The following is a 23,030-nucleotide window of genomic DNA, read 5'->3' as shown; positions in this document are numbered from 1 at the left end:
GGGCATGATGGGAGACTCACTGCGTCATCACGCAGGGTTTAAGGTCCGCAGAAGTAAAATTCACTAGAACGGCGGATGCTGAACTTCTCCTAAAAAACTATTAAAAGTCTTTTAAAAACGTATTCAATACAAAAATATAATTAAAACACTTAACAAAACAATGAAGGAAAATGATGGAAGTCTATTTCCGTCAAATAAGAAAAAAATATGCTTTTGTAAATCGTAATAATGACATAAAAGTCGAAATCTTCACATTCTAAATCATATTTATGAGATGAAAAGTCGGAATTATGACTTAAAAAATCACAATTGTAACAAACTAAGTAGAAATTATGATTTAAAAGTACTTAGTAGATGAAAAGTCGAAATTACGACATAAAAACAATGACACAGTCATAACATAAAAAGTCGAAATCATGACAACAGACTTTTTAATCTCATAATTATGACTTTAATTATGTCGTAATTTCGCCGTTTATGTCATAAATACATTTCAAATGTATCAATAGAGCAGATTGGTCCCTTAAACGTAAATGACTAAATCTGACCAATCAGAGATGACGTCGCTCCCGCAGTGATCCTCCTCTATGAGGAATTCAGTTCTTCCTTTGTTTCTTTTCCACCGAATTATTTTCTAACGTTCGTTGACCTTGCAGCTCGAAGCGCGTGTCCGTCGTGTGACTAAAGAGTAAATGTGATCACTGATGTCAGCTTAAAGTCTTACGTCTTTATGTTCAAAGGTTTGAGTGATTACACTTTATAATATAAACGGTATATCAAAACAGTAAAATGAACGATTTCGGTTATGTAACGGAAGAACAACATTCATGCAGTACAAACACTAGCCAGCAGAGGGAGACACTGTCCGTAGACGCGAACAAGCAAGTTCTCACGCCCGTTTCACACATCCTCCGTGTGCAGTGCGTATGCGGTGTGTATGCGGTGTGTATGCGGTGCAGGAGCAGCTACAGTGCTTTCACTCATGCTGCGTTTGCAGTGCGTAACTGATCCACGGCTGTACCACAAACACATACTCACTATTGTATTTCAAATCCAGAAGTTATCAGCAACTTTTATTTAAAAAAAAGTTTTGTCAGCATTGCGATTCTCTTTGTACACATATACACTCTTTAATAGACGTATGCACGTTTAAACACAATTTAAACAACGTATTATTCAATGCATTACTTCTATATAATTATATATTAGGTTGCTCAAGCAAGTGGTAAAATATTTAACCATGCACTTATATTAAAATCGCATACATTTTAAATTAAAACTTAAAATTGACAAAAACAGCCGACTCATACCCTTTCTTTTGCATAATAATTTTTTTATATATAATAAATCTTTGCAGTGCGTAACTGATCCGCGGCCGTACCACAAACACATACTTACTATTTTTATTTCAAATCCAGAAGTTATCAGCAACTTTTATTTAAAAAAAGTTTTGTCAGCATTGCGATTCTCTTTGTACACTCTTTAATAGACATATTCACATTTAAACACAATTTAAACAACCTAGGCCTATTATTCCATGCATTACTTCTACTTATATTAAGTAGGCTAGATCAAGCAAGTGGTCAAATATTTAACCAGGTACTTATATTAAAATCGCAAACATTTTAAATTAAAACTTGAAATTGACTAAAACAGCCGACTCTCGTGCCTTTTCTTTTGCATTTAAATTTTAATACAATAAATCTTGCATGTCACAAAGAACTTGTTTTTCCACCTCCACGAATGAGACGTTCATTATGTCGCCTTGTTGAGGTAAATTGTAGTTTCCCTTGCTTTACCCCGGTCTTAAAGTAAAAAAGATGACTGTGAAAAAAAAAGTAGTATTTAATTAAATACATTTAATGTGAGATTACTACATTTAATTAATTAAACGCATTTATGGTGAAATTACTACATTTTCAGGTCAATCTGTGTTCATTTTGACAACAGATTCACAATCCTGATAATGTGAATATAGATTTATATTTGATATACTTCTCCTAGGAAATTCATCCGATCGCAACCAAACTCAGTCAGCATGAAGTCAAGACACTGAGGATGTTAAATTGCGAGCAGATTTTTGATTTCTCGAACGGTTTTGCCCGTGGCGTTGAAACTAATTTAGAAGTGTATGTGTATTATAACTTCTGCATACATTTATTATGATTAAACTTCAGCTGTGCATTTGTTGTAAGAAGGCAAACAACATGGATGTGACTATTGTGAGTCAAAGTTATAGCGAAGGATTCTTGATGTCTTGAACACTGTTGTCATGGCAATGCATCAAACTTTAATATTCTTTTTGGATGCTTTTGAGACTCTTAGCATGCCTTTTTTATTTTATTAAATGCTTGAAGAAAAGAAAAGAAAAAAAAAACTTTAACAAGAATTATCATCATTGTCATAACATAATTCATCAATACTCCAGAATCCTTCAGTCTTTCAGTCCAGATTAAAGTCCTTAAACACAGCCACTGTTCTTGTAGCTTTTATGTTTTTTTAAAAAAAATTATAGAAAACTCAATAGATTCAAAATACATTTTCATTTCAAGTTTAAATCTTAAGAAAAGAGGATTGCATTTATAAAATTTACATTTGTGATTGTGATATTTAGCTAACAGAAAAATAAGGTTTAGAAGATAAATATCACTTTTCTCTTCACATTCATGAAAACCAAATATGATATGTAAAATCAAAGTTAGGATTCACGTAACATTTGGTAAAATCACAAACGCCTCACCAAAATGTCACCGTGAAAGAGAACAGTTCCAAAATAAATGTAAAGTAGTTTCAGGTTTCTCTAAACAGAAAGTGCAAAGGATATTAATATCATTCTTATGATTCTTAGCATGCTTGAAATTGCATGAAAGTCGACACTTGTCAGAGTTGTCAGCCAGAAGACATTAGCATTAGCAAAGCCTTGGAAACGGACGTGGAGGAGACAGGGTTGAAAAATCTCTATTACTCCTAGCGGGTTTATTTGATTCACACCAGACAGTTTCAACATGATGCCAAGACATTAAAGATGCTAAATTGTGACCGGATATTGGAAATCTCCAACCGTGTTGCCATGACAAGGGATTAAAGTAATGTCGAAAAGGGGAAACAAAAAGAAAAGTCTCATATCTTCTAAAAAATTCATAATACACCATTTATTTCTATACAAAATACAAATATTAGAAATACACATTTTATTCTTTTTTTATTCAATAAATATAAGTATAAGTAAAAAAAATATGCAGATTAGTGCAATCTGGTTGAATAAAAAATCAAGTTTTACATAGTATAACCACTAGACGGCAGCATAGGCCTATTTTTAAACAGAAATCATAACTGATAACAAAATTATTCATTCAATCCTTTTATCAGGTATTGCATTTGGATATGTATTTAGACATGATCAAAAACAACTTTGTCATAAATTAGATTTTATTTTTTGTTTAAAATGTTGTTCAACTCAACCTGGTAAACAGTCTGAGCATTTCATCTCTCTCTCTCTCTCTCTCTCTCTCTCTGTGTGTGTGTGTGTGTGTGTGTGTGTGTGTGTGTGTGTCAGTTACACTTTTGATGGTTTGGACTAGAGTTTATTCCTTTCTTTGCCCTTTCAAATTAATACATTTGATCATATACATATTATGAATACATAATAATATACATATTTACATTTTTAGGTTTCTTTTTACTCTCATTATGTGCAACACCACTGACAAAAACACAATTAAATAAAAAATAGGTGTAATTTTAATATCCTAAAATGTTTAGTGTGACCTTGTATGAAACGAAGATCAATTAATATACTTTCCTAATCCAGCTTTCCTGTAGCTCAGTGGTAAGAGCATTGCGTTAACAACGCAAGGTTGTGGGTTCGATCCCAGGGGATTGCACATACCTATGTATAAATGTATAGGATAACGCAATGTAAGTTGCTTTGGATAAAAGCGTCTGCATAAATGTAAATATACAGCACAGTAGGTTTGATCCGTGCTCATGTCTGAACTTCAAATTAGATATATATGATCCTTTGCAAAAAACACACACACACACACACACTCTCTCACACACACACGTTTCTTTGAACTCTCATTATGTGTAACCACTGACTAAAGCACTAAATAAATGTAACTTCTTTCTATAAAATAAATCGATGACACATAACTGGGTTATCTTCAACCTTTAATAGACATTAATTACATGATATACATAGTGTTTCATTGAAACAAGAGCGTATCATTCGCAGGAATGGCCTCTTGTACATGAGGAGCGCTTCACGCCTCTCGGCTTCGACTACAGCATTTAGTAGTGATGTAAAAGGTATGTGAGAGTGTGTGTAAGTGTGTGTGTGTGTGTGTGTGTCAGGGCCAACTACAAGCCAAATCTTGAGCTCAGTTTGACATTCACAGCCCGATGAAGAGGGGCCGACCGGGGCCCCGACACACACCGAGGGACATCTAAAGCCATTTCCTTATTTCAAACAATGTTGAGCAAAACTTTAACAAAAGAAGAAGAAAAAAGAAAAAATTGACAGCATATATACAGTTCATTTTGTGGTATATACACATATATACAATATATATATATATAAATATAGTAAAATAGATTAAATTACACTGATGTTTTCCATAAATAACGGCTGGAGAGTAACAGGTTGGATGACACATGAGGTTTGAGCAGTTGGAAGCACAGTGAGGTGTGTGTGTGTGTGTGTGTGTGACGTATCAATTCACCACACTAATAACGGCTGATCAGTGGACGACACACACTCCCCCGTCTGTCTGTCTCTCGTTCAAGCTGCCGATGGCAAACACTGAAATGGCAAGTCAAGTTAAAAACTAACGGTCTCGTTTCCCCTCACCAACAACGTTCTGGCATTTGATTCTGTGTGTAGTTCATCCGAAACAAATGACAAGCAGACCGTGAAGCTTTAAAGTCAACGTGAAACACGTTAGCAGCTCATTCTGCTTCTGTTATGTGCCGTAAAACAGGATATTCAACTTCTTTTTAAAACCATTATTCGCTATTATTGTCGTAACCTTCAGTTTATTAAATAAGTGTTTAGAATATCCTACAAAAGTCTAAAACGGTGATTAAATAGTTATTCGACTAATAGCAAACATCATTTTGATGTGACGTCAGTTGAACAGTGACTTCAGAGAACGTGCAATGATGAATCGTTGACAGTTACACTGCAAACTAATTATTTTAGTCAGTATTTTTGTCTCGTATCTTGATTTAAGAGTGTTTAGATATTTGTACTGGAAAGCAAAATTACATGATTTTTCATTGCTTTATTTAATGAGAAAAATGTCAAAATGAAGTGAGTTTGTGCTTAAAACAAAGACAAATATCATCCAGAAGGGTTCAGAAAAATCAACATCAAACAAGATTATTTTTCTGACCCCATTGGCAGATATTTTGAGCAAAAACGCTCTTAATTTTGATGCATTTTCAGTAAACAAGACTTCATATCTGAAGCTCTGAATTGATATTTGTACTGTAAAACAAGACAGAAACACTGAGGAAGAGCATCATACTTTGCAGTGTAGACCAAGAACGTGTCGTTTTTGAGCTCGTGTTGACTTTAAGGCACCCTTCGCCGTCGTCTGGGTTTAAATAAGTTACAGTAAATTCATACAGCCGTTCCACCTGCCCGAAATCAACAACTAGCGATCAATATTTGTTCATTAGTAGATCTACACGACAGGTAAAGGTGACTCAAGTAGTACAGTATAAATGGCATTGTAACAAATGCGTTTAAAGCACAGCCAAAATGTGCGGAATAACAGCTTTTCACATTTGCTGAAAAGGAGTAAGTGCTTTTCCACATACAAACACCGATATTTTTGGCAAAGGTACGAACGGACGTCGAACAGGCGTCTCCGTTCGCTGTTGACTGGTTTTGGTTTGCGAGTACTAAACCTGAAAACGGTGAATAATGCACACGCTCCTGTGCGACGTACCACCGAAACTCAACACAATAGGAAAGCAAATCGACAAAAACAAGAAAAAGAAGCACAACAATACGAGTGGATCACCATCTGTGTGGCCTAACAGCATACTGTACAAAGTTCAGGACATTCTCTCAGAATGGGATGTTTGTCTTTGCTCTGCGCTGATATTAGAGCAGCTTCTTCTAGTTCTCAGTGGCAGAGTCGGCGGATAGGCTCCGCCCCTTCTGCGTGTCAATTAGCGTTAGGACACGCCCACTAGTGGCCGTCGGAGTGGTCGTCTGAAGACCCTGCGTTGTGGATCCAGTCCAGGATGATCAGAGTCATGCTGCAGATCATCACTATGATTCCCATGATGAGGAACAACAGCGCCTGAGGAGAGCAAGAGTGTGATGAGAGTCTGTCATCCTCGAGAACACACACACATATACGGGCAGTCGGACACGAGTCTCTTACCCCGATCTTCTGCACGGATCTCATGGACTCCTTCTCCACCAGTCGGATGTAGAAGGCTGATGGGAGGATGAAGATCAGCATGGCAGCAGCGGACGCACCTGCGGAGAGACAGAAATCAAACATGCTAAACTCAGTTCAGATCGTTGGCAAGGCAGCGTTTCTAACTTTTAAGTTGAAGTACTAAAATAACTCAAACGGAAATTAAAATTAATAATTTTTCAAAGTTGTAAAATAAACAATAAGTTAAATTTTTTATGTTTTAAGATGAAGTACTACTAAGTAAACTTATTTTATTTCAGATAGTTGACACTAACTTTTAAGTTGAAGTACTAAAATAACTAAAATGGAAATAAAAAAGTATAAAAACTACTGTAAAAAAAAATTCTAAGTTGTAAATAGAGTTTAAAAAACCCCATTAATTTTAAAATAATTTTTCAAAGTTGTAATTATAAAATAAATTTACAAGGAAATCTTATTTCAGTCTTTCTACTTCAAAATGTCATGTTTAATTCAGTGTTATTTGCCATTTCTTTGTAATTAATTGTGAAATTTAATTGCAACTTCTGAGTGAAAATTGCTCAAATTGTATCAAAGTAAAAACTTGTATACACAATGTTTGTGTGTGTGTATAGACGCACAACGAAATGACTAAAACTTCAAACCGCAAATAGAATATTAATCATGCAAAAATGACACATCACATCCATGTGCATGAACCACCTACCGATGAATCCGAAAATATCCCTGATGGTGGGAACGAAGATGACGAGGATGTTGACGCAGACGAGCAGGGCGACGGTGATGCCGATGTGCCGAGGCCAGCTGAAGTCTTTAGAGGCTCCGAGCAGCTGGTTGACTGAGGTGCGGATCTGAAGCAGAGAACACACTTCACATCAGCACAGTGTGTGTGTGTGTGTGTGTGTGTGTGTGTGTGTGTCTCAACACCTGTGAATGTGTGGGATACTCACTGGGAAGAGAACCACGGGCACGGTGAGCGTCACGGCGGTCAGGACGGCGAAACGCACGATCAGAAGCACCACGTCGAAACTGTAGACCTTTGAGTAAGTGTGCAGAAGCTCGGGCTCAACGGCCTCTGTCCAACACAAAACACCACATCTTTACTTCAAACATCACTGACATTAGATTGTTGGTTTAGGATTATATTTTCAATTTTGTTGTGTTTTTGGCCTTTTTTTCTTCTTTTTTTATATGCATATATTTGTATTAATTTTGAATCAATTTTAGTTGTTTTAGTACTTCAAGTTGTAAAATAAAAAATAAAAGCACTAAATGAAATTGAGAAATGTTGCCTAGGCACCCAGCTGAAATAAAATAAGCTTTTTTATATTTTATATTTTAATTTTAGTATTTTATTTGATTTTTTTATGTATATTAATTTTTAATCAGTTTTAGCTTTAGCTATTTTACTAATTAAAGTTCTAAAATAAAACATAAATAAATAAATGAAAATGAGAAATGTTGCCTTGGAAACTAGTTTAAATAAAATTTACTTTTAAAAATATAATTTTATTTGTATAATTTTGTAGTGATTTTGGCCTTTTTTAAATATATGTATACATTTGTATTAATTTTAATCACTTTTCATATGAGTTCTTTAATAACATAAACAAATGGAGAAAAAAAAGCTCTAAACTAACTAAAATAAAATAATATCTTTTAAATATCTTCTATTTTCATTATAGTAATTTTGTTGTGTATTTGGTTTTTAGATTTCGATTTGTTTTTAAAATATGTATATATTTTTAATAAGTTTTAGTTTTAGTTATTTTAGTATGTCAAGTTCTAAAATAGAAAATAAAGAAAAGCACTAAATGGAAATAAGAAATGTTGCCTTGGAAACTAGCTGAAATAAAATAAGCATATTTATGTTTTAGTTTAGTAAGGAAAATGTATTTTTGTATGGTTTTAGCTTTAGTTACCCTCCTCTGAATGGTAAAAATCCCATTTTATTGTCAACAACAAGTTTGTGCAGAACATCAAACAACTCATCCCACTAAAATGTTTATTTTTCCTTCGCTGCGTCTGAGAAATCCCTGCGTTGCGTAACATTTCCAGCTGAACGTCTCTCACTTGTTCCCAAAATTTAAAAACAGCCTGGAGGTTCAACGCTGGCCTTCTGCCGGATCAATCCGAAGCCATTTAACGGACACACCTCCGTTTAAAACAAACAGCCTCACTGTACATTTCAACCCAGTGCTGGACTATCAAATGTGTCGTAACGTGTCCGTGCGTATGCGTTCTGCTCACCGTTGAAGGTCAGATATCCGAACAGTGCTGCCAACAGATACATGATAAACATTCCCAGGAACGACACATTTGCAACATTCTGCATCTTCCTCCGGGAACGACTGCGGATGGAAAGTTAGAGAAAGTGTTAGTTTGTCTTAGCTTTTCCATGATTCATTCTTATAAACAATCTTACAGAGGTTAAACTCACAAAAAACAACTTGTAGCTTAATTAAAGAGGACCTATTATGCTGTTTTCCATCTTCATCTTTCTTTAGTGTGTGTGTAATGTGTAATTAAATGATCACGTCACAATATTCCTCATTTAAATAATTCATACGCAGAATAAAGGGGCGGGGCCTGGTTGAGTTAGTTAGTAGTGTGTTGAAACTGGTGGTTATGGTAAGGGGCGGGATATTTCCCAAACACACTCGAAGCACTTGACCAATCACAACACACTGCTCCAGCCGACCAATCAGAGCACATTGTGCTTTTCAGAAGAAGGGGCTTCATAGAAACAGGAACTAAACAGAGCGTTACTGACAAAAATAGAGAATATAGGGGAAAACTATAATACTATAATAGGTCCTCTTTAAATATGTTATATTTAGGCGTAAATGTTACTCACTCTTTGAGCTCCTCGTACATGGGCAGGATAGCCGGGTGGCACACAAACGCAAAGGTCAAGATGGGCACCGCATACACAGTCTAAGACAAAACAATAAAGTTAGATCACCACACACACTCCTCTCACTCACATGCAAATATCCGAATGCAAATATCCGTGTCGTACCTGTGAGTTAAAGACGAAGTACTTGGGTTTGCAGCACTCTTCTTCAGTGGTGTTGACCTGTGGCTGAGAGGCGTTCACTGTGATGTTAATGAAGTCCTCAGGTAGTGGACACGGGATCTGGAACTTCTTGTAGATCACCTGGAGAACAAAAGCAGGAAGGAACGTCTCATCAGACTTAACAATAGCAGCTCGATAGACACTCTTGCTCTCATTTGCATGTGTCCATTAGCATTTTATGATGAATATCTCAGTACTCACCACAATGACGAAGAACACCATGCACAGCAAGGAGAAACCACTAGTGTAGCCTAGATAACCTGAGAAGAAACACAAACACAGACCATGAGGATCAGCACAAAACACACCACAGACCACATCTCCAGTCATGCTCACAGTCATATATATTTCTATTTAATTCTATAATCATTTTAGGTTACACTTTATATAGTATATAGTAACTTAACACATGTACATGTGAACATTTGTCAAATAAAGTGTTATCTAATACTAATTTAACTTTTCTTTATGCAAAATATAATCCCTTATTAATTTTGGGGTGAATTATGGTTTTGTGAGTGTGAGCACACTTACTTACCGAGGTTTTTAAGCAGCGAGAGAGGCAGTATGATGCTGACGGTGACTATCAGAACCAGGTAATCTCCATTAGTGTACCACGCGCTGCAAAACACATTTCAAAGATTGATATCAGCGCTGAGAAAATAACACGCAGCTGTTCTACAACATCCTGTTACAAAAACACATTCTGCGAGCGTGTTTGCGGTGTTTCAGTTCTGTCTGGGGCCGTGCATCATGTCGGGCTCCATGTAGGGGTCTGAATCTTAAATGTCAGTGTTTGTTGTATTAGGTCACTGTCACAAAGCTCTCAATCGACGTCTTTGAACAGACGTTCAGTCCCCCCCGGCCGGACAGCTGTACAATGAAGCGCTCACACTGTTCTAAGCAGCACTGAAAAACATTCCAGTGCAACAACAACAACATCAGCCTGTGGAATCTTACTTGTCATTGACGTCTAAGAAGGCCTTAATGACGATGGGCAGCTCGTACTTCACGATGTAGAGGTAGCTCGCCATTGCTGGGATTTAAACAGAGTTTGAAAACACTTTAGTGCCTTTAAAAACCAAATCAAACTCAGTGTTATCTGCACGCTCACACTACTGGTCATACCTCCAAAGTTCTGCATGGTGATAGAGCAGGACGCTGCCAGTTTTCCTGGAATCCCGAAGGCTTTGTACCCCAGCTGTTCATACACCAGAGAACCTGGACAGAGGGAGTCAGGGAGTTAAAACTCACACTTATCACAGGTAAAAATAGAAACATGCTCACAGTATCACAGGTTATCACAGAGAGACGCTAACCTCCTTCATTGGCCGTTTTGAGCAGCAAATGGACCGAGTACAGGGAGAAAATGGCCACGGCGAGCAGCAGGATCCTACAGAAATGAACAAGAACACAACACCGAAAGTTGAAGTCTCTTCTCTGAAACAAGCAGAATCTGAACTGCTATTGATTAGATGGTTAAGGGTTTTATTTTCAGCAAAGATGGGAAAAAACAAACACATTGTGTGCACAGAAAGACCTGGAAAATTCCAGCTAACAGGGAACGTTCTGGCAAGGTACTCTCTAAGTTATGAACAAACGTTCTTCCACTAATGTTTATTGAAAAGTTATCGGGTCTTTGATAATGTTCTCAAAACGTTAGTACAAAAACATTATAAATACAAGTATGGAACGTTCTTTTTCTGACATGTTTTAGTTTTTTTAACAACATTTTGAACGTTCAGAACTTTGTTGTTTTTTTGTTAGCTAGGATGCATTAAGAAAACCAGAAACTCATGTTGACTTTAGATTTAAATGATTTGTCTATGTAGACAAGATGGCCTCAGCTCAAACCTAACGTAACTGGACATAATGGACTCTCTGTAATGCGTCACGTTACAAACACACACCCACAACCCACACACAAACACGCGTGTGTTCATAACAGAGGGAGGTGACCATGGATTAGACCTGATTATATTCTCACACACTCACTCATTCCACTGTCTGCAGCTCGACTGATCCCATTATAACCTGCGTGACCTTCAGTAGATTTCCATTTCACGTGCATCACATCTTTACTATGTAGCTCGTTCTTTAACCTAACAGTGAAGTGTTCCCTCCAAACACTTCAATTAAACCAGCCATGCCCATTTATTTCAATGCATTTCCTGGTTTAAACTCAAATTCTGGTTTAAAATCATTCGGATTATATTGTCCACCCTGATTTATCGGTCACTGGAAATCCCATTTCGGTTAACCAAGAAATCATTTAAGTCATTCTTTGATGGATGATTTGGCATCCAGACGCATTAACAATGCAGTATGACTCCACTTGCATCCTTCACTTGTATATAACCAGTGGAAACTCACACATGGCTTTGTTTATAAACACTAGGAAGAAGCACGACTTCCATTTACTTCATTAATCAGAGCCGAACTGACTGACTCAGATCAGCTACAGTAGATTCACACACCAACCAGAATCTGGGGCAAATTACTGGACTCATTAACAGAGCTAATTATCAAATCAGGTAATTTGCAGTCCTGTAAATTGGGGACAATTGTGTACATACTTTCAGCTGACAAAAATATGAACTTTCATGCTAACTCTTAAAAACCAAACTAGAAAAGCGGCAGGGTCTGGTATCAGCTCTGGTATCAGGTGTTTTTGGCAGTTCGTATGAGGTGAAACACATCCAGAAGAAGCACCTCAATACTCACACAAACATGGCGATGCCAGTATTAGCCATGGCATACGCAAGTCCCAGTATTCCGCTTCCCATGATGGCATTGCCCAAGTTAAACACTGACATCCCGAACGACGCCGAGCCATGGCTCTGAAAAAACAAGAACAGCGAGATTTATAACATGACGTTTAAGTGCACTATCTGATGAAACCTCTCAGGCCAAATGAACCACTTACATATTCAGCTTCATATTTCTTCTTGCCCAAGTGATCAGACAGGAAGTTCTGACTTTCGGCGTCCACGTCGGTATACTGTATTCTGTAATCAAATCAGCGCATTAGAATATGCTTTGTTTTATATAAGTTGACCTATTAACTAATAGTGACTTGTCTCGGTCAAATGATGCAGGTTTTACCCGTTGAAGGGGCCTTTGGTGGGACAGTCTTGATAACTTGTGTACTCGCTGTTGGAACTATTGCTGTCCATGTCTGGAGCGATGTTAAAACGACTCATCTTTGGATTTGCAGGGTCTTTGTTCATCCTGTAATAAAAAAACTATGAAATAAACTCTCCTTATTTTGAAAGGAATTGTGTTTATCTTGAACATTGTGGTGATTAGTGTTGGGAGGCTTTCAATCTGTGTTTTGTGTTAAGAAATTCTCTGGTTTGACTGATATTATTTACCAACATTCACACTTATCCGTGTAGTTGGTTATTGCTTCTTTTAATATTATGTCAACTAAAGCATTAAAACAGCACTCAATAAACACAATTACAGAAACACCTTTACAATGGTGTTCACAGGAAAACTTGTGTCCCCAGAAATCTTTAAACGATCATCAATGCGCGCTCCATCGCCTGCGTTCAGCAAAATGCGCGCCCCCGCGCGCATCAGGTCATGTGACCAACCAGAGCCGAGTGGAAAATTACAAACCGGTACAACAGATCAGCACGCGCTGTGTCCGCCGCATCGTCATCAACTATTTATACCGACGTCTGATCAGTCTATATTTATATAATCTGAACAAAATGATTAAACACCACAGTTAGGGTATTTATTCTTGTAGGGTGACTCGCTTAACGTATTTAAACCGATTCTGATGACAATTTTAGACTTTGAAACGTAAACTTAAATGTTGAATTTCCATTTAAACTCCCAAATCCTATGAATAATTATATAAGATCAAATAATAATGATGATAATAATGCATGAATGACAAAAATTATGCAGATGCTCGGAGTGTGAAGCAGACGCCCACGCGTTTATCAACAATCACCGGTCAAATTAAACGACATCGCCAATAAAACAACAATAAATCATGTAACGTTAGATAATTTAATATATGCAGCCGTTGACATAGTTTTCCACAATATTAATGTTTAAGGTTATTAGAGTTGCACAGGCGTAGGTGTGTTTGATGAATGAATGAATTCCTTTTATTTAAACGGATGTGTAGAAAAAGAAAGATGATGAAACACAAATGAGTCACATCGTAAAAATCTGAAGACATGCCACACCAAAATTAAAGAAAAACGATTAAACAAAAGACAACAGTGTGATCTGGATGAATAAAATAAAAAAACGAAAGAAAGAAAATCTTAAAGGTTCTGTAAACAAAATAATGTCGAACCGGTATGAAATCTTACCTCAAGAATTAAAGAAGAAAATCCGTTTCTTCAGCTCCGGTATGAATGGGGGGGGGAGAAAAAGAGCAAACCCTCCCAGTCGTGAAGAATTTTCCAGTGATCAATTACAGAACCGATAACAATTGATCCTTCAGGAAGGTGCCGTAATAGATAACCAATAAATATTAATAAAGTAAATTAATAATAAATATAAACACTGTAATAGCCTACTTATAAAGTCTACAATTTGTAATACTAATATTATTGTAGAAGATAAACGGAGGTGTCCTCTGGGCGCGTCCGGTATCACTGTCGTGTTCTGATGCTGCTGAATGACGGTTTATATTCCAATGCCGGTCGGTCGCATTGCATCAGCTTTCGGAAAGGGGGAGGAGCCTCTGCGTGGATTGTATACAAACACTTCCAGCCCGAGTGAATATCTTTCCCTGCCTCAGGAAGGCGTTCAACATCATACAATTTACTGAATTAAATCTTTAATAATCACAATTGTTTCTCCTAGACTGCGCTGAGAGCAAATGTTGATGGACTCTTAAAAATAAAGGTTCCAAAACGGGGTTTTCATAGCGATGCCAAAGAAACCATTAAAATAACCATTTTCTTATTGTGAAGAACATAAAAAATAATGAAAGAACATTTTTCCACTATATAGAAATAGAAAGATTCAATGAAGGTTCTTTATGAAACTATCAATGCCAATAAAGAACCCTTCAGTGATCTCACATTACAATCAAACTGTGCTCAGATTCTCTAAAAAACCAAATATCTCAATATCACCTCTACATTTTCTCAAGACCAAATGATCTGAGCTGTTGTCCACATTCATGTTATACGTCTGTACGCTGGTTGTCCCTTGAAAAGTCATTGCTGTGATGTCTTAGTGTTTCTCAGTAGACAGAAATTAGATTAAATTGAGTGAAAAGAAGTAATCTCACATGTCAAACAGGATTGACAAATCTATATCTATTTTTCCCTAAGACATGTCATTAGAAACATCTAAGTTTGAAAGAAATGTAGAAAAAAAAGATTAATTTTCTGTGTGGTAAGGGAGAATATCTTGGGGTCTATATCTGTGCCAACCCATTGGCATTATCAGGAATGAATGTTTTCTAAATTGTGGTCTAAAAATGACAAATTATTTGACTTCAGAGAAACCACAGGTACAGGCCACAACCCACCGTATGCCCTACATAACATACAGATATCAGGTTTAGGTTGCTTCTCAGTCTATGATTTAACTCATCTTTGTCTCAAAAGTTCTGCCTAAAATGTGTTAGGAGAAATAAACATAATTTTTGTCAATTCTTGGCATACAGTAAACGTGTAGACGCTCCTTTTAATGTAATTTCTGTCTACAAAGAAACAGCTAAAGCAGTGAATAAGATCATGAAACCACATGACTATGATGCCAAAGAGAGGAGCCGTGAGGAATTTTCCAAAAAGAGGAACTTCTGAGATGACGTTAGACACAATGACAGATTAAAACGAGTCGGGAATGATTCGCCCCGCACTGCTTTGGTTCACCGCAGACAAAGGCAAACGAGTTGAGTTTGTTGTTTCACTCCCAGCACAACTCAAACGAATCACTCGCCTGACCACCTTTGCACAGAAGTTGTTCATCACCCCCCCCTGATCGGCCAAATCCCCCAGTGGAAGTGGAGCAGGGCCGTACGGGACTCCGATCTACAGTGATTTACCCTCGGATTAAAGGCCACTGCGGTCTCTGAGCTGGAGTTCACAAAAGAACACGGATGCTGGAATGTCTGACCCATTGAAACGGGCCGTGGGCCCCAGGCGACGCCCCGACTCTATAGGTAAGACTGGATCAACAAAAGCATTTTTCTGTCTCCAACACTGTGTGAAAAATGGACGGGAGAAATCCCAGCTCTGCTTTGGAAACGATAGCATCCATTGAGAAATGGCACGCTTTCCATAGTACAAAATATATGAGTACGAGTACAGTTACATTTCTTTAGTAGATCAATGTAAATCCACTGGAATAATCTGGATTTCGGAATGAATGGTTTCTGAAATGTGGCCTAAAAATCTTGATTGAACTAATGCTTTCATTTACCAATATCAGTTACAATGCAAAAGAAAACTATGTGAGCCATTTTATCAAGTGAACGAGTTTGCATCTGCAGTCAAATGTTATAGAAAATGTTTGTTCAATGCCGAACAGGTCAACAGATTTACAATTCATTCAGATTATAGCTTTTCAATGCGAATCCACTGGAATAATCTGGATTTCGGAATGAATGGTTTCTGAAATGTGGCCTAAAATGTTCATATCTTCACTGAACTAATGCTTTCATTGATCAATATCAGAAGAAAACTACATATGAGCCATTTTATCAAGTCAGAAGGTAAACAAGTGTGCATCTGCAATCCAATTTCATAGTATTTGTTCACTTGAGTCAACAGATTTCAATTAGGCCTAATTCATTCAGATAATACCAATTCATAGTGAATCCACTGGAATTATCTGGATTTCGGAAGTAATGGTTTCTGAAATGTGGCCTCAGAGTTCATGTTCCTCATTGAACGAATGCTTTTACTGACCAGGATCATTTATGCAGAACCCTTTTTTAACCTCTATTCTTGGCAATAACCTCGAACAAACAGGTACTCACCCTCATGTCAATCCAAACCTGACTTACTTTCTTTCAGTGGAACACATTTTTGTTTTGAAACGAAATTAGTTTTATTTTATTAACATTTTTTGGGTGGTTATGCATCTTTAGGAGAAATTAAATGTCACCAAAATGTTCTCTTGCATCTCATCAGTCCGAAGAATAATTTTTCCAGAACATCCTGGAAGGTTTCCTGCAAACTTGAGATGGGCAGCAATGTTTTTTCTCCTGGAAATCAGTTTCTCTCTGATAACCTCCCATGAACACTGTTCTTGCCCGTGTTTTCCTAATGCTAGACTGGGGTTATCATGTGTCGTGATATCTTAAATCTGTGTCACCTGTTGGGAGGTTTTTACAGTTTACCATCACACCGATCATTGTAGGACGTCCCGTCCCATGTAGAGGTATAGTGGTGCTAAGTTTCTTCCTTTGGTAAACTATCTGCCTGACTGTGGACTAACAAGAGTCACAAGAATATAGAAATCCTTTTGCAAAACCCCTTTTCCAGCCCTCTGAACTGGTTCACCTCTTCTCCTCCTGAGCTGAAAAAAAGCAGGTAACTGAAATGTTTAGTGTGTGAAAGGGCAAACTAAACCCATGGCTTTTTCTGAGCTGCAGCTGTAAATTAAACATCTTGTTCTGTAAATACTTGAGGGAGGCACTGTGTTTACCCATTCGTTCAGGTATAGGCTTTTGGTTGATTTCTTTTATTAGACTTTTATTAGTCCGAATGATCTACCTTTCACTATCCTTTCAAATCAAACCGGGAAATGCTAAACTTTAAATTGTGAAGGCTAATTGCGTCAATCATTTTTTTTAAAGTCCGTTTTCAACCTTCGTCCTCCATTGTGCTAGTCTGCGTGACGAATGGCTTGGAATTTCTTCCAGGTAAAGTTCTGAAACTCGACTACATTGCTGAAATGAGAAGAAAATTAAAAGGTTCTGGAGATTTTGTGTGTATTTCTTGGTCTTCAGAGCACGGGGGTCCGTGAGAGAGAAGACATCCCGCCGGTCCCCTGCTGACCAGGGGTAGAGGTCGGCTCATCTTCCCCCGGCTCCTGGCTCACTCTTATATAATCATTTTATCCCCTCGAATTAAACAAACAGCCGCCTGCTGTCCGCACTCATGGGAACCTGCGGAGAGTCAGACACGAAGCTCACGCTATGCACATCACTTCAACAGCAAAATGCCTCATAATAATAGGCCCTGCTGAGGCCACCAGTGCTGGAAATCTGTCAGATGGATATTATAAAACAATATAAAAATCTATTATCTGTGACTATTGGCATTGATGATTCAATGAAGAACCTTTAAATAGCTTTTTTTTTTTTGCATGTTCATCTTTCTTTAGTGTGAGAAGGTCCCTCCAGTGTCAGTGTTTCTGAACTCCCTGAAACGCCTCCATTGTAGTCTTGAGTTTCTTCCGGGAACGAACACGTCACAATATTCCTCATTTAAATAATTCATGCACAGAATAAAGGGGCGGGGCCTGGTTGAGTTAGTTAGTAGTGTGTTAAACTGGCAGTTATGGGAAGGGGCGGGACATTTCCCAAACACGCTCGAAGCGCTCGACCAATCACAACACACTGCTCCAGCTGACCAATCAGAGCACAGTGTGCTTTTCAGAAGGAGGGGCTTCATAGAGACAAACTAAACGGGTGTGCATCGTTAGTCAACTATTGTCGCAAGTTCCGTCGTTATCAGCAGTTCAACGAGTCGGTGTTTCCCGAAACCATCGTCCTAACGGGCATTCGCAAACAGCATTGCAAAGTTGTGTGTTTGGAACGACAGATCTCGATCTCGACCTGTGGTTAGAAGCATAGTTTCTTGTTTGCCTGACATGTGGACTTAATAAATCCTTATCTTGAGCAAAATAAGCAAGCTGACAATCTGAACAATCTTTCATTTCGAATATGTACAAATTTCATTCTATGTCTTCTATTTTGTCAAAAGAATTAAAGCACCGTTTTTGAAGACTGTGTATGTGCATGTGCTCTAGTCTAGTGCGTAAGATCGAGCCTATGATTGAATCCAGAAATAAAGCAAAATAACTGAGAAAAATTTGAATTAGTCCTCAGATGCCATTTCTGTAATTTATAGCAAAAAAAGCTGGCATTAATTAGACATAAACTGCATTAATTAAAAGTAGTTATTACTCCACCACCTGCGTGTGCGGAACAACTAATTTGCAAACAACAAAAACAGTTGTTTTTGTAGAACTTGTTCTAGAAGAACATCTGAAGTGCCACAGCCCTGCAGAGTTTCACTCCAACTCACTTGCTTGGACGTTTTTGCAGTAATCTTGAAGACCTTGATTGGCTGGATCAGGTGTGTTAAATTAGGGTTGAACTCTGCAAGTGTGTGTCCCTCCAGGAGCTGAGTTTGAGACTGTTGTAGTAATTTACACCACAAACATCAAATATCCCAAGCTATAGCTTCTGACTAAAGTCATGATTTAAACACAACAATTGAGAAACAAAATAAAAATAGGGCGTGGGGACGTAATAGATAATGGTACGCATGTCCTCTAGTTTATAGACTCGCATTAAATATAGTCAGCACTATCATCACATCTGATGGTGTTATGTTTCCGATGTGTACAGCTGTGGCGGGAGGCTGTGTTTGTAACAGAGTCATTAGACCGGAAAACAAACGCTCTTGACACAGACAGGAAGTGAAACTGTGAAAATATGTGCATTTCACTGACCCTGATGTTTTGTGCAGGCTTACTAGTGTGTGTGTTGTGTCTTTCTGAACACCGAGCCAAGCTCTACACGAGTGTCGCAGTAGGATGAGATCTGAAATATATTTAAGGTCAATGGGTTATTTATAGGAGGTTTGCAGAACTGCAGAGTTTAACACTCAGAATCTCATCATCAGCATCTGTGACAGTATTCATTTCATTTCAATGTGCGAATGCTGAAATCCCGAATGGAAAGATAAACCAGCATGATGGTCCAGGCTGGTCTTGACTGGTGGACTAATATAATGCGAATGATGCATATTCGCCAGAAAAACTAAACCAGCATCCAAAATATCATATCAACACACAAAACATAATATAATGTAACTTAAACTGTACAACACGGCGCTAGCAAAGCCAAGGTCATGGGTTTGATTACTAGTGAACATTGTAAGCCCTCATAGGTTAGCAGAACTTAAAAAAATGAGGTAATCAGCTATTTTTTTTATGTTAACAAGCTCAAAGATTAGCTTCATTCCAATTACCAGAAATGTTTTAATAGTTTTAGTTAACGATAATAACCCTGGTCCTAGTGAAGAACATCACCACCACCACCACAACGCCAAGAATGTAACCACAATGAGCCATGACATAAATCCAGGGAATTTTCCAGATGAACAGCAGAAATGAGCCAGGGAGGAATACGGGCATCTTTTGATATGAAGCTTTGGACCTGTAATCCTCTTACAGCTGAAAGAGCCTTGAATTCCTGGACCGGCAGGAGTAGCTGAGACGAACCTATGAAACGCCATCAAAACTTTCCATTAATATTGTAAAAGACAACCCGGATCCAAAGCATATGACCCCAGTGACTTCTGGAGTTTGTGTCTGCAGAGAGCTGGGGAAGGGGATTACAGCGATCAGAGAGAATCAGAGATCGGGATTCCTGGATAAACTGTCCTCACTGGCACTACATACTGTACATGAGACGCATAAAACTTGCCACAACAGACTAATAAAAACATATGCCATCATAATATCCTGCTGTGAGATTACTGTATGACAGGAATGGAGCGTGATTTAATCGCCACGCAAAACATCTAAAAGCGCATTCCCTTAATTCCCACAGGAAATCATGTCTGAATATGGTTATAAAATACATTCTCTGTCGGCACGGTTTACAACCACACATAACTTGAACAACAATGTTACAATTTCCTGTGCAAGGACATTGGGGGACGTAGGTATAACAGGAAGAACAACACATGCCAAAGCTCTGTCTCACACTGCATTACCTCACACTATTGACCAAACATACGGTCACATGCTCTACAATCTATAGCGCAACAGTGCCCATCTCCTTTTATGGCGGCGTTGCTTCCGGAAGTATTCATTTCTCCCATAGACTTTTTTTTTTAAAGTCTTTGTTAAAGAGTTAAAGCCATCACAACACTACAAACTTTCATTTGAAGCAAAAAACTATACGAAAAATAAATACAAACGCTCTGTTTAGTTCCTGTCTCTATGAAGCCCCTCCTTCTGAAAAAGCCCACTGTGCTCTGATTGGCCGGCTGGACCAGCGTGTTGTGATTGGTCGAGCGCTTCGAGCGTGTTTGGGAAATGACAGCACTAAAATGACTAACTGGAAATAAACTCAAATTAAAATAAACCAAAATATCAACATAAAAATTAAAAAAATTCACTAAAATGACCATCAAAACCAATACAAATTATGAATAAAACTAAAATAAAAACTCGTAGTTTGAATACAATGGTTGTATACAGCTCACTTAGATTTATCAAACTGCTATTGTTTTCCAACAGCTACTTGTAGTATTTTATCTCAAATGTGTTTGTTTTGGAACAGTGTCATTTATCTCTCTGTGCACAAGGACAAAACCAGATTGGCGTCATCAGCTAATAAATGTGACATCGTAATGACCAGGTGCTGCTCACACTGATAAAAAAGGGGCTGTGTTTCATTTTCATCTGAATCACATGACAGCGCAGCTCAGCCCATCCCGATGCATTTGGGAAATTTCCATTCCCTGTTTTGCTTTTCTCAAGGTTACGTTCACAGCGATGCACGGAGCGTCTTTCTGCCTCTTTATGTTTTTATAACGCAGGGATCACCCACGGCCCGAAAGAGGACATGATGTTACTGTCCTGTTCTCTAGGTAAATGTAAAAAATAAAAAAAATAATAAAAAAACGCCCACACTGGGTCAACCTTAAGCCTATTATACCAGACTGTGGATTAACTGTGTCTCTCTTCCTGTTAAATGAGGCCAAAGACATGAACGCCTTGATCAGATGCTTACTGTGACATTAAGTGACGGCTTGATCAGGATTCATCCCGCCTGTATCTCGCAGTCTCATTCTGGGAATCTGAGCAGTGCAAGTGGAAGCAGAGATTTAAAGGAACAGTTCACCTAAAAATTATCATTTATGCTACTCAAACTCAAGCATGTTCCCATTGCTCTTCTCCATACAGTTAAAGAATGAATAAGCGCATATTATAATTTTTTCATAGACAAACATTTCCAGCTAACGAACGATAAAAACATTGACAGCCAATCAGAATCCATCCTGCTTTAATGAGCTCGAGCATTTAAAGCGTGTAGTCGACAAAACTGCAGCACGCTTATAACACACAGAATATCGTCCGCTGGTGTGGATGCTAATATAGTTATCGTTCTTGGAGTGAACAGTCCTTTAAGTTTGTTTTCAGCAGGAATTCTCTTATATGTCAAGCCTTCTGAAGCCACATATTAGGGTTATTTCCTTTTTATGTGGTTTAACCATGTCCTGAACTCTGGCTGGTTTGACTCGGGACATACAGCCTTAGAAATTGCATAGCAACACCCTGGCAACCACTTAAGTTGCATTTTGTATAGATAAACATATTTTCTATAAATAAAAAAATTGTCCGGTGGCATCTTGATATTATCTTTACACCATGTACACCGTTTTGCCCACAACTTTAAAATGGATTTCCTCATATATTTAATTTATTTATTATTTAACGCCATATCCGCATCAATGGCTATATTCATGGCATAATCAAATTTTAAATTAATCATAACACTTCAATGAATGGTATACAATAATTTAACAATCTTTAACAAACAAAACAAAATAAATTCTAATATTTTCCAAGGAGAAACTTTTGTAAAAATGTCCATTAATGCAATTTCTGAATAAAATTATTGCCGAATGGCGTTTACAGAAGGACATTCCAATAAAATACGCAAACAGGCATTCAGATGAAAACAATGGTTAGATAATAACTGGACCACAACCTTCAGATTTTCCTGCCAGTTTCAGTATTAATGAACTAATTAAACCACCATGATTTTCAGTTCTGTGACAGTTTGTGACTAGAAGAACATCTCAGGTGTTGGTTTCTCCAGAACAGCAACATACCAAAATACTCGATCACTTACAGTGTAAAAGTACGCGGTGTTCCTCCACGCTAACCGCAAACACAAACAAATATTACACTCCGTACTTTCAGATGTATTTATGGCGATGATGGTCATAATTGTGATTTACTGCTGGAACAGGGAACAGAGGAAGATTCTGTGAGTGCCTCAGAACAATGCAGTAATTTTGCACTTAAATGTTAGATGTTTGATTGATGTGTTTCATGCATGGGTGCCAAGTGAGGTGTTCAACCCTCTAGCTCAGGTGTGAGTTATTGACACGGCCATCTAATCAGAGGTTAGAGAGTGAGGAGAGAAACTCAGAGAGGTGTACAGTCACAGATCACGTACATGGCAAGACATAAATGATGCCTCGAACCAGTGAAAATACAAATAGGAAGACAGAACACAACAAGCACAGAGATGAAATGTGGGTGCTACATTTTTTTTGTTAAAA

General features: G+C 37.7%; 1 protein-coding gene across 1 annotated transcript; it reads right to left on the bottom strand.

Annotated features, from left to right (window-relative positions):
* Positions 1-4,156: 4,156 nt before the first annotated feature.
* On the bottom strand, positions 4,157-14,152 carry slc38a2 (solute carrier family 38 member 2). Its single transcript, XM_082166811.1, has 16 exons — positions 13,836-14,152; positions 12,604-12,729; positions 12,425-12,506; positions 12,223-12,338; positions 10,818-10,891; positions 10,627-10,719; positions 10,459-10,534; positions 10,037-10,119; positions 9,700-9,758; positions 9,442-9,579; positions 9,277-9,356; positions 8,670-8,770; positions 7,370-7,494; positions 7,126-7,270; positions 6,402-6,499; positions 4,157-6,317 (listed from the first exon to the last, which is right to left on the bottom strand). The coding sequence occupies exons 2-16, from the start codon at positions 12,726-12,728 to the stop codon at positions 6,204-6,206; spliced, it is 1,509 nt and encodes a 502-aa protein (XP_082022937.1). The 5' UTR covers position 12,729; positions 13,836-14,152; the 3' UTR covers positions 4,157-6,203.
* Between the last annotated feature and the right edge of the window lie 8,878 nt (positions 14,153-23,030).

The sequence above is a fragment of the Leuciscus leuciscus genome (genome assembly GCF_965113295.1).
Source record: "Leuciscus leuciscus genome assembly, chromosome: 4".
NCBI classification, from domain to species: Eukaryota; Metazoa; Chordata; class Actinopteri; order Cypriniformes; family Leuciscidae; genus Leuciscus; species Leuciscus leuciscus.
The sequence above is the reverse complement of the archived record's forward strand: the minus strand, read 5'-3'. Positions and strand labels throughout refer to the sequence as shown.